Source organism: Eurypyga helias, unplaced genomic scaffold (genome assembly GCF_000690775.1).
Source record: "Eurypyga helias isolate BGI_N326 unplaced genomic scaffold, ASM69077v1 scaffold30893, whole genome shotgun sequence".
In the NCBI taxonomy this organism is placed as follows: domain Eukaryota; kingdom Metazoa; phylum Chordata; class Aves; order Eurypygiformes; family Eurypygidae; genus Eurypyga; species Eurypyga helias.
The window spans coordinates 43195-54888 of record NW_010239862.1 but is presented as its reverse complement, the minus strand read 5'-3'; the positions used below and the strand labels follow the sequence as shown (position 1 = coordinate 54888).

The 11694-nt window shown below is 50.2% G+C and overlaps 1 protein-coding gene across 1 annotated transcript in view; it reads left to right on the top strand.

Annotated features, from left to right (window-relative positions):
- The window catches only part of BLMH (bleomycin hydrolase), a gene marked incomplete at its 5' end in the record, with an annotated part of 19202 nt that extends 11541 nt beyond the window's left edge, over positions 1 to 7661 (top strand). The window contains 2 exons of the mRNA XM_010148292.1: positions 531 to 600; positions 7280 to 7661. Of these exons, the coding sequence (XP_010146594.1) occupies positions 531 to 600; positions 7280 to 7431 (222 nt within the window). The remainder of the gene's footprint in view (positions 1 to 530; positions 601 to 7279) is intronic.
- Positions 7662 to 11694: the final 4033 nt, after the last annotated feature.

Here is an 11694-nt window from a genome sequence, read left to right as displayed (position 1 = left end):
TTCCGATCCCGCAGTAGAATGCGCTTCCTGCTCCTCAGAAGCCACTTAAGTCTTTCAGAGACCCTGCTTTGGAGCTGTATTGTTAGATCCATCCCGTTTGCACATTACGAATACGGCTCTAAACTACTACAGGTGCTTCCTCGTTCCTTTCCTGACTCCTGTCCCAGCATGTTGCGCATTCTGCATTTCGGAAGGCCCCCATGTCCCGACGGGCGATGGGGAGGCTGCTCAAGTGCAGTCAGTCAAGTCCAAACTTGAATTTAGTTCAGTTCCCTGGTTCAAATATTTAGTTACTGCAGGCTCTAGACCACGTTCCCTTATTTCTCACGCAAGCGGGTAGGTAACTGCTTTGGAAAATGACACTTCTCCAGCCGTCAGCAAGGAACCTTTGTCTGAAACATGCCAGTGCCTGTAGGCTTTTGGGAGCGGAGCCGCGTGGTTTGGTGCTGGGTTTAGGCTTGGCAGGGGTGGTTGCTCTAAACTCACATGGTCCTTCACGACTGAATAGCCATTGACTTGTTTTGTCACAGGATGGGCAAGAAGAGGCGTTTGAAAAATGGAGAGTGGAAAACTCCTGGGGTGAAGACCGTGGTAATAAAGGTAATTTCTAGTCACGGGAACAGAAAGCTGAACTTAGCGTTTGGAAATCGGGAGGGGATGTGCTGTGTGTCCACCACCAGGATATGCAGGGAACAAGCCTGCCAGCAGCATGGGGATCACCGAGCTAGGGCACTGTGTTCTGGGAAGACAAATTCCTCATTAAATGTGATTTACGTCCAAGTAAATCGAATGTCAGCGTGGAATGGAGAAGCAGGAAATGCCACTGGATAAACTTGACACTGGTTGCAAGCTCAGCTGTAGAGACAACTGCATTTTTTGGGAGGTGGCCATAAGTGATGGCCACGGACAGCCCTGAAGGCAGGAGGACACAGTTGGCAAAGCCCCTGGGGAGGCCGGAAGTGGGTATCAGTGTAGCTTAACAACATGGGGGACACTGTGCTTACACTGCAGCTGGTCAGTCCCACAGCCACTCTGCTTGTGTAGGGTGTGGGAGGTGATGGGAAGATGCTGGTAGACTTCTGTCACCAGATCAAATGGGTTCAGACTGGCCATTAGCCAGGTTACTTAATGGTTACTCTCTCTCTGTGAGAGCTTGAGTGACAGCCTGTCAGGGCACACTTAGTACCGGTAGTTGCAGAGTGCACCATGAGTTCAGGGCCTGCTGTGAGTAGCAAGGCTTATCAAAGGAATTCCAGAAACACGTATCTGAAGTTCATATAATGAAGCATTTAAAGTAATAAATTTTAAATTAACTTTTTAAGGTTGATTAGTTCATTGCTGTAAAGCCGCTCGTTTCCGAAGTGTTGCGTAGCAGCTTGCTGTTCGTCACAAATAAATCGCCAGCTGTTTCCCTGTCAAGACAATCCACCGGCTTGTGTGGTAGCAGGAGAGTGGGGCCTTTGCTGGTTTGTTGCTCGTATTCCTCTGCTGCAGGACACTAGTCTGAAGAATGTGGTAATGTTAGTCTGAAAATACGGCAGTGCTTCTCTTCTGAAATACTGAGAATTCCAGTGGGTATGCAAACCATCCTTTAATAGAGGGGCAATAGATAAGAAATGCTTCGTGGCATCAGATAAGATGGGATCCCTTCCACAAAGCACGCCACGTGGAGATGCCTCCTCCATCTGCTAGGGGAGCAGGAAGACTCGTCTGCAATGCTTGGAAGTGTGCTAAAGGTAACAGGAGTCAGTCTGTGCGGTAGGGCTGTCCCATCGCTGGGACCTCACGCTGGTTGGTACCGACTGTAATCTTCACGAGTGGCTTATTTGCCTTCCAAGCACCATGTCCCCATCACTGCGGGTGTTCACGTGCCGGTTTTGCCCAGGAGGAACTGAGGGTACGGCTGGTGCCAGTTGCTCTCAGCCGCCGCCGTGTAAACTGCTGCAGCTCCTGCGCCTGTCCGGGAGAGAGAGTGAGAAACGGTAGTTAGGGTTGCCTTTGCGAAGACGTGCTGAAGGCACAGACCTGTGGCATCCTGGCAGTGCTCCTCTCTGGTGTGACAGGCACTAGCAGCAACAATCCAGGGATGCGCAGCTCGGCACGTGCCAGGCTTTCTGCAGGAGCTTGCTCTCCTGTTGGTGACTGCCTCGGCCCGCGTGTTGGTCCCTTTAGGGGGGATTTGCCAGCGCTGGGGGGCTGTAGGGGGTGGGTGAGCAGGCGCGGCACGTGGGCAGGCAGTGCTGACAAAACGGGGAGTCACGGCTGAGCGCTGGTGTAGGAGACTTGCTTCCAGTTGCTTCACCCCTTAGTTGGGGATGACGGGAGGTGCTGGTCTGCGGGGGAGCTTGGACCTCCCTGGCCCTAGATGAGTGGGGCTGTGGGGTGAGAGCGTTTCGGCTTTGCTCTGCCAAGGCCTGTGGTTAGCCAGCTTTGCCTCAGTGGGATGGAGGGCAACTCCATGGCTGCTGTCCTGCCCTATGGAGAGGGGCCGGATGTGGGCTCAGCCATGCCACGATAAACTTGGTGATGAGCGTGCCAAGCCAGCCTTCACTGTGTCCCAGGGCATAACACAACAGTCATTGCTGACCACATTTTTTTGTGGCACATTAATCCCAAATGTTGTGCTCACAAGATCTGCTATGGCTAAGATTTCCCAGGATGTCTGGGTTTTCTTCTGGGAATAGACTATTTCTGGAAAACTCTGTTTTAAGATGTGGTCTTACTCATAAGCTTTTGGTATCTTGTACAACAGCTAGCTAAACTGTAGAATATTCTTGGAATGGTGTCTTAGTTTGTGTTCCGGCCCCGTGGTCCTGCAGTAGTGCCTGCTCCGAGTCGGCTGCATACGTTCACAGCAAAGCATTCCAATAAAAATCATTAGTCTTGATGATGAAGCTGGTGATGCTCAGCCTCATCAGTGTGACAGTAGTAAAATGTACTTTGGAATGTTGGATTAACTAAAGAAGCCAAATCAGTACTAAAAAGCAACATCAGAACACTTCTTGTCTCCAAATGCAGACTATTTTAAGCACCTTTGTGTGTAATAGAGTATGAAATATAAGGAGGCCTGGTTAGTCGTGCTCCTACTGTCAGAACACTGAGATGCTCCAGATGCCTGGTTTGTGATGTTAGATGCTGCTGGTGGTAGAGGAACGCTTCCAGGAAGCAAGTGCCTTACTCAGCTGGCTTTACAACCGCTGAGCGTGGGCTTTGGTTAGGGCTCCAAACGCTGGGAAGCTAATAGGTGTCTGTCAGCTTCCTGCTAGTCATATATGCTCCTTGGCACCGGTTCAGAGTTGGTCTGTCCTAGAGCTGGAGGAAGACTGGGCTCGATTTCAGGATATTGGCTGTTACTCCCAGACTACAGCGCGGGAGAACGAAACCTGACGCTGCCAGTAGAAGTTGTACCTGTTGAGCTGTGACCGAACAGCGGCAGTTCTGTGCTGGTGGCCCTGGGCTGGAGCGTCAGGGAGTGCTCTGAGGGAGCTGCGAGGCTGGGATCGGTGTGTGTGGAGAGCTGCATGTGTCTTTGCTTGCTTCATTTTGAGCACATAACTTAAAATCATGGAATCACAGACTGGTTTGGGTTGGGAGGGACCTTAAAGCCCCCCCAGTCCCACCCCCTGCCATGGGCAGGGACACCTTCCATAGACCAGGTTGCTCCAAGCCTCATCCAGCCTGGCCTTGGACACTTCCAGGGATGGGGCATCCACAGCTTCTCTGGGCAACCTGTCCCAGTGCCTCCCCACCCTCTCTGGGAAGAATTTCTTCCTGATGTCCCATCTCAATCTCTCTCTGTTTAAACCCATTACCCCTTGTCCTGTCACTCCCTGCACTTGTAAACCACCCCCACCCAGCTTTCTTGTAGCCCCCATAGGCCCTGGAAGGGGCTCTAAGGTCTCCCTGGAGCTTCTCTGCTCCAGGCTGAACAAATAAAATACAGCAAATAGAAATGAAGTGTAGTGCCTCAGGCTTTAAGTTAGAAATAACACCAGTTTAACCCAGTTACCCAGTCTTCTTGGGGACTTTGAAGTTGTTTGCCAGCTTTGTAAGCTTAACTTGCTACCTGGTTTGCAGCCACGCTTTACCCTCCTTAGACACTATTTCTTTTCCAAACACGGTTGGACTTCTCAAGCACAAGTCCCTCTAGAGCTGTTGGAGAGGAGTAGCTGTCCCTCTGAAATGCGGTCGGACCCCAGTGTTATTTGAATGAACCCTGCTCATACCTTGTATGCGTGGACTGTACGCCCTTGGCTGCCTGAGTCACTGTCACTGGTCTGTTCTGTACTGGTGGTGACCCTGGAAAGTCTTGCTCACTGTCCACATTTTGTTTTGGTGAGGGAGTTGTCTGGAAAAGTGCCTTGACAGAAAATCCCATCAGAACTAGAAAGCTTGACTCTATTTCAGACCCTTTTTCCAGGGAGGTGAATTCCTGAATGTTTTTCTTAGCTGTGACCCAACAACCCACTGTTGAGCTCAAGGCAGCTGGTTGTACCCTTTGGAGCTCTCAAACATCAGAGATAACTTGACAGGGTATCCCCCCCTTCCTCCTGCTCTCCTTCGCTCCTCCGTGTCCAGCACTAGCTGCTGTAGCAGGGTATGGATGTGCATGCTGTCCTAGCTCTCTTGCTGTGCCACCAAGTCTGGCTGGCAGTGATGCTGTTTTAATCCTGCCTCGTTAAGGAATTGGGAAGCTGCTTGGATCAGTCCTGTGCAGAGAACCAGAATCCACCTCAGTAAAGAGGCAGCCAAGAATGATGTTAAACTTGGCAAATCCCAGTTGGGTGTGGGGGATACAGCCCAACTCCATTATCTCTTGGGTGGGATGGTAAAGGGTACAAGGAAGTGTGTGTTCATGTGGGCTGCTCTGTGCGCGGCCCGAGGTGCCAGATAACAAGCTTCCCCCGACTTGCATGCTGGAGGGCTGGAAAGACCCTGACTCCTGGTTTGGGTATTACGGAGTGGAGTTATTTATATGCTCACACCGCACGGAGCGGGCAGAACCGAATTCTTGTGGTCGTGCTTGTCCCGGAGAAAGGGAAGCCCTGGGAACCGCCTAGCATCGCGTCTCCCAAATATTTAGTAATTGCATTCGTATCTGTTGTAGAAGAGTTTCTTGGAATCCTGTCTGTTTTTCCTCAAGGAATGAACACAGCTGCTGACAAACACGGCTTGTTTTGGGAGTAAAAAAAGTCGCTTCCCAGTGAAATATTTCCTTTCTGTGTTTCACTGGCGTTTTGTCAGGCACACAGGCAAGTTAAGTTATCGTGCTTACGCCTTTGCTCTGGAGACACGGTACACGGTTCCCTGACTGAACCCGGCTCAGCCCATCGGGTGTCTTTCAAAGTGGGGGCACTAAATCACGTTGTCACATCCTTGTGACAGGAGTCCCTCTGCTCGGTTTAGCAGCAGCACGCTGTTGTGATGTGTCTCCAGCCAGCAGTCAGCTCCCTTTTGACTGCTTTAATCTCTTGTTCTGGCTGCTGCTTGCGGACTCCTCTGCGTGAAGACGCATTATGGGTTTGACTGCCGGCGTCTGGATTTGTGTTTGTGCACGTGTCATCCCACAAGTACCCTACAACGGAAGGGCTCTGTTCATCCGCTCTCCCTCCGGAGGGGTTCCAGCACAGCCCAAAGTGCTTTGTACCAGGCCCTTTGGGAGCTCTCAAGGGTGCTGTTTCCAGGTGCCCAAATCCCAGGGCATGCAGTAACTCGCAGGCCGTTCACCCCCGACTGGCCTGTCCCTGGGCAGCAGCTTGTCGGTTTTAAAATGCTGCATGTTCAGGTTTGCCTTTGGGTAGGTGAGAGACGTGGACCAGCCTCAGGCCCAGAGGAGTCAGGGGCTGTGTTATGTTACAACAGGATGATGCTGTTGCAAGTTCTTGTCCCTGTTCTGGCCTCAACACGTAGGTGGTTGGAGTAGCAGCAGCAGATTAATTCCGGGGGTAGAACTCGGCTGTGTACCTGCCCAGAGTGCAGGGAGGTGTTGTGTTGCACTGCTGCCTGTTCCCTGGGCGAGTGCAGAGCTCGGGGCTGCCTTTGGCCGGCTCTCGGGTCGACGTACCGCTGCCTATAACGTACGTGTCTCCTTTCACCGAAGAGGTTGATAACGGGTTCCGTTGCGAGGCTGGGCACAGGCCCGCTCAAAGAGCCACCGTCGTCATCTGCGTGTTCTGAAGTCCTGCTTGACGTTCCCTTCTTGTTCAGACACTGTGATCCTAATCAGCACTGTCAAGCTCTGAGATACAGGATGTCAGAAGCTGAGTTCATTATCCTCTCGGGGTGCAATTACTTGTTGGCTCTTGGGAGTGAGAGGTTTTTGTGTGTCCCAAGAACTCATATCCTGAAGAGAGAATAATCAAGGCAGCTCCCTTTGGCAGTGTTTCCAAACCGGCCTCTAGCTCGGATTACAATTGATAGGGTTTTTAATTTATGGGAATTATCTGATCTCTTGCTTTAGAAACAAGATGGTGTAGATAGATGCATTTATTGTCCATATTCTTTGGACATTTTCTTGTTTCATTTGATTGTGTGATGATACTGTATAAGGACATGAGGAACTTTATTACATAAAGCTGCCTCATCTGTCTCCTAAAGGCTTGCTTTCTCCCAGCCACTGCTGTTTGCAGTTTGCACCTTGAACAGTTTGTTTCCAGTAGCAGCTTTCTGCTAAAACCTGTGGTGCTGTAAGCGTGACTTTCCCCTCCGGTTAAAGGCTGCTACTGAACTTCTTTGCAGGAATCGTAATGGGGAGAAGGTGAAGGTTCAGCTCAGCCCAGGTGTGATTAGATGGGTTTACGTTTGAGGAAAGCAGGGGGGCTCCTCTCACTGTGAGAACTGAACCAGCAAAGCTCTCTTATGGCAGAGGTGGCTTTGCTCACCTGGAGAATTTCCCTTCTCAACACAATCTTGAAAACTTCAAAAGCCAGAGACTTGGGTAACTTTTCACTCTGCCTTAAATGCCTTTTTTTTAAGGCATCATAACTCACTTGAGCATTCCCAGTGCCTGTTTCAACAGAGGAAGCAGCAATGATGAATATTCTGGGTCTTGTTTTTCCTGGCAGGTGTCTTGGTTGGTCTTTCCATGCACACAAAGTACATCCGGTTACCCTGGGTGTTAATTTCTTTTAGTATGCTAAAAGAAAAGTGTTTTTCTTGGCCTTGAGAGACCCGAAGTACGAGCAGGTCCCATTTGGAACGTGCCGTTCACGGGTGAAGTGTGTGACTGCTTCCCTGGGTTGGTAACGGGTCTCTCGTAATCCACTCTTCTCATCCCCAGGTTACCTGATCATGACCGATGACTGGTTCTCGGAGTACGTGTACGAAGTGGTGGTGGATAAGAAGCACGTACCAGAAGACGTCTTGGCAGTGATGCAGCAAGAACCCATCGTTTTGCCAGCTTGGGACCCTATGGGGGCTTTAGCCAAGTGAACTCCAGAGTATTTGCCTCCTAACGGTCAACCAGAAGTAGATGCAATAGAGAACTCCAGTGGTCGGAAGCCATAGCCAAATGATAACGTGACCAAGCACTTGGCGCGGTCTGTTTTCTTCAGCTGTAAGTTAAGGATTTGGGGAAAAGCGCTTTAGTGACCTGGCTGAAAAAAAGCTCTCCGACTATTCCGCAAAACTAAAAAGGGGAAAGGAACAAGCTCATAATGAAATGTTACAAGCGCTGTCAATGGCAGCATGATTTTACCTTAAATTTTTAATTAAAATCAGTGTGGCCACTCGGTAGAATTATTTTGAACCATCTTTCCTTAGGAAAGAGGCCATAAAGGGCCCTTGTTAGGAATTAACAGCTAGGTGATTGTTAGAACAAAATACATCAAGAGACTTGCAAATTCACTATCCGTTGTCTCCCTTCTACCAGAGGGGAATGCCCAAAATATTTTGCCTATTTACGTTTTTAGTTTTGCTGAAGTCTTGGAGGGGACATGAGAATTGAAACTGCTAAAAATTGCCTTCAGAAAAATGTTCTCTTCCGGCATAATCGGGGGTGGGGGGTGGGGGAACTGATTTGTTGAGGTTTCCAGTTTAACTTGGTTTTATTCTTCCAGTACTGAGCTAGGGCTGGATGACCCGTGTCACGGCCCAGTGCTATGTCTGTGTGCACAGGAGCGCTCTTTGTCAGTTATATTAGCCAGAACAACCGTAAATCTCATCACAGGTGGAGTTAGTGTCATTCTCAAGAGAAAAAAACAAGCTTTAATTGCTGCATTTTATTTGGATGTTTGAAAAACAAACAAACAAACCAACCCAAGATGGTGCTATGAAGCTTTTGAATAAACACTTTACAAAGTGACCGGTACTGTTTGTTTTCTTCTTAAATGAGCCTCGCGTAAGTGGTGAGATGGGAAGATGCTGGTGCCCTGCAGAGCGATCCGAGTGAGCTGGAATGCGAATTTGCCAGGCTAAGGTGCTGCTTTCTGTTCTCGGCAGCAGTCCCATGGACACCGCTCTCCTGAGCGAAGGCAAACGCAGCGTCTCGCTCCAGGCGGTTGTAGGCTGGTGATGAGCCAGGCCTAACCCTTCGGTTTAGATTGTGCCGCCATGGTGGGCTGTCTGGGTGTACCCTGGTGGTTTTCCTGTTTGGTATGGGGCTTAGTCCTAGGGTAAATGAGGATCAAGAACCACGCTGAAACACCACTGCTCGCTACCGTGGGTAGCATGTGGACCTTCCTGAAGTCAAGTACAAGCAGAGATGATGTTGGATACGGCCATGGTACCCTACCCCTTGGTTTGACTCGCACCGTGTTTGGAGTGCAGAGATGGTAAGCTGTAAATAGCAATGGAAGTGTAGCTCGTGCTGGTTACACAAACGTGTGCGTATGTATGTACACTAAACACGGCACGCTAAACTCTGTCTGCATGCTGGCTGCCAGCCTAAACCCAGCCTGGGTGGGTCTAGGAGTCCTCCGAGATGATTCGATGCGCTGCGATTAACGCTTCCCGGGGTGCGGGCTGGAGAAGAGCTCTTGGTGTGGAGCGGCAGCGGAGGAGCTGTTGGTGTTCTTGAGTGACCTGCCCTCTCCAGTACTTTCTGCCAAGGTGTGGAAGCTGTTGCGGGTGTTCGGAAGGCACCTTGGCAGCATGGTGGTACTTTATTCCCTTCTAGTGCAACCTGGCTCTCGTTACCCTGGGCTTCTGTCAAAAGGCTTTCCGTCACTTCAGTACCTACAAGGGTACAGGAGGAAAAGGCTGTTGGGCTTGGCATACCTGTTCCAGGAGCAAGAACACAAAGCTCTGCCTCTGCAGCAGGTTTTCCCAAGTTCAGGCCTCTTTCTGTGTTTAGGGACGGGTCCGTTAACTTGATTCCTACAGCGCTGGCTGGCAGAAGTGTAGCCGCTTGCAGTTACCTTTGGGGAAGTTCGGGCACGCCTTTTAATTGCCAGGATAATGTTGATTGGTCAAACAGATTGAATTATCAGGTGGTTGTCATGTACTTTGCTGCAGTTTCCGATCGACGCTCCGTGCTCAGCAAAACGCCACTTCCGTCAAGTCACGCAAACGCATAAGGAGCAGTGCCTAGCCTGGAGTAACGGTGTGCTGATGGAGCAAGCGTGAGCGGAGTTTGGTGTGGAAAGGAAGACGTAAGAATGTCCTGGTGGATCGCGTCCTCGTGTAGGAAAAGGTGCTGTGATGCCGGTGGGCATGAATGGGAACAGCCTGTGATGTATGTGACAACACCCAGCTCTGCCCACGGCTGTGGGGTGAGGCGGGAGGGCAATGTCGTTTAGGGTGCTGCACCTCGGGGCAGATGCAAACTCGAAGGAGCATAGAGAGGAGGGGGAGGAACGATTGGAGGCCTTGGGCGACCAGTGAAAGGCTGAAAGAGCCACGGTGTTGAGTTGGAGCCATGGTGTTGAGTTGGAGGGAAGGGGAGACATCATGTTCTTCGGATTTGTAAACGGGTGCTTTAAAGGAGCCTTGTTCCCACTGCTCAGGATAAATGGATCACACAGTCGTGGGCTTCAACTGCATCAAGCTTCGTGGGGTTAGGGACAGCTTGCCGGAGCGCGTGCGACGCCTCCGTTGTTGGAGACCTTTAAGAACGGGTTAGGGAAGAACGTGTTGGAGATGGCGCTGGTAAAGCGGCTCCTTTTGGCGAAGGGGGAACCAAGTGATCTTTTGAGGTCCCTTTCGGCTTCGTGGGTCTGTGGTGCGGAGTCTCCACCTCACGCCGTGTTCCTCGCATCCAGGTGAGTAAACAGTCTTGTACTTGACGCTGAACCCTGGTGGCTCTGAAACAAAGCCAAATCCCTTGGGAAGCTGTATTATGTACAATATTTTGATTATGACTAATGCATGTGTTGTTTTGCGGGCTTGCCTTCTTCCAAAAGGTCAGTGTTTTAGTCTTTCAAAACCTTTCTGCTTATGGCATCGCACTAGCTCTTCTGTGTCCTTCGTGCTCTCTACGAGGGTGGGGAGGCACCCGGAGAGAGTTAACTTTTTCCCTGGAGTTTAACAGACTAATGTTTTTGCTGCCCGTGGCAGCACCAACGAAGACTGAGTTTGACAAATTAAAAAGGGTTTCCAAGCCAGTTTTTGTTAATCTGAGGATTTGAAAGCATTGTCCAGTGTGTGCTTATCTCTGCAGCTCTTGCCCAAATATTTCCCTGTACAGCTTATACAATAGTATGTTTTTTTCCTTTAAATAAGCACAGAAAATCCACGTGGTTAAAACACGTTATAGGAAATGAAGCTGATCTGGCAGAAACAGTTTTGCCTCTATGCCCGGCAATTTTATAAGTTTTTTGTAAGAAGGAGTGAGGAAGAGGAGAGGGAGTATGTATGTCAAAGAGAGTCCTCTCCTTCGAGGACTCTAAGGGCTTTTGCACAAACAGCTGGAAGGTTCGTGCGGATGGCACTCTCTGACTCGAGACTGGCACAGTGTTCGGTGGGGCACGCTTTGTCTTGTTTGCGTGATAACAAGTCCACGCAAACCGGTTCCGTGCCTCTGGTAAGAATCAGTGAAGTCCTGTCCCTGTTATCCATCAACCAGACCGGAATGCCTTACAGGCAAGCGGGCTTGTTTTTAAAGAGCCGTTTGAAACATGAATAAACCCAGTATGTGTGAAGGATTTCCCACCGACAGCTCCTGTTGATGTGGTGGTTACTGGATCGCTCTGCCCCTTTGGCCCAAAGGAAGGATCGCTCATGTGGCTGGCAGCCCCCAGTGGGGCGGTTGAGAGCCCAGACAGCTGAGCAGAGGGTGGAGAGGCTCTGCACGGAGGCTGAGGAGGTGCTCGGGGTCCTGCACAGCACGAGGCACGGATCCAGGAGAACCTCGGTCTCGTCTCAGGGTGCTGGCGGTTAGAGTACAGCCCAGGGATGACAATGAGTGAGCAGACTGAGCCCAGCAGCCCCCTGGCAGCACGTAAATGAGGAACCAGCCTACTCGCCTCCTGCCAGCTTGCAGGAAAGGGTTCAGGGATGATCAAAAATTAAACTTTTTCCAACTGATGGAATGGGAATAACGTGGGAATAAGCTTAGCTTGCTGCTCAGCAAAGGAAGTGCTATGCCTGATGAACCCCAGACTACAAAAAATTAACATCCAACTGCTAAAAGGATGTTTAAATTAGACTAAAAAACCCCAAACTAATTAATCCCCTCTGTGTTTCAGTGCTGTTTCTTCCTCTAGTTTATATACTTTGCAAATCCTTAAAAAGAACTGGGGATTGTTGAGGAACCAG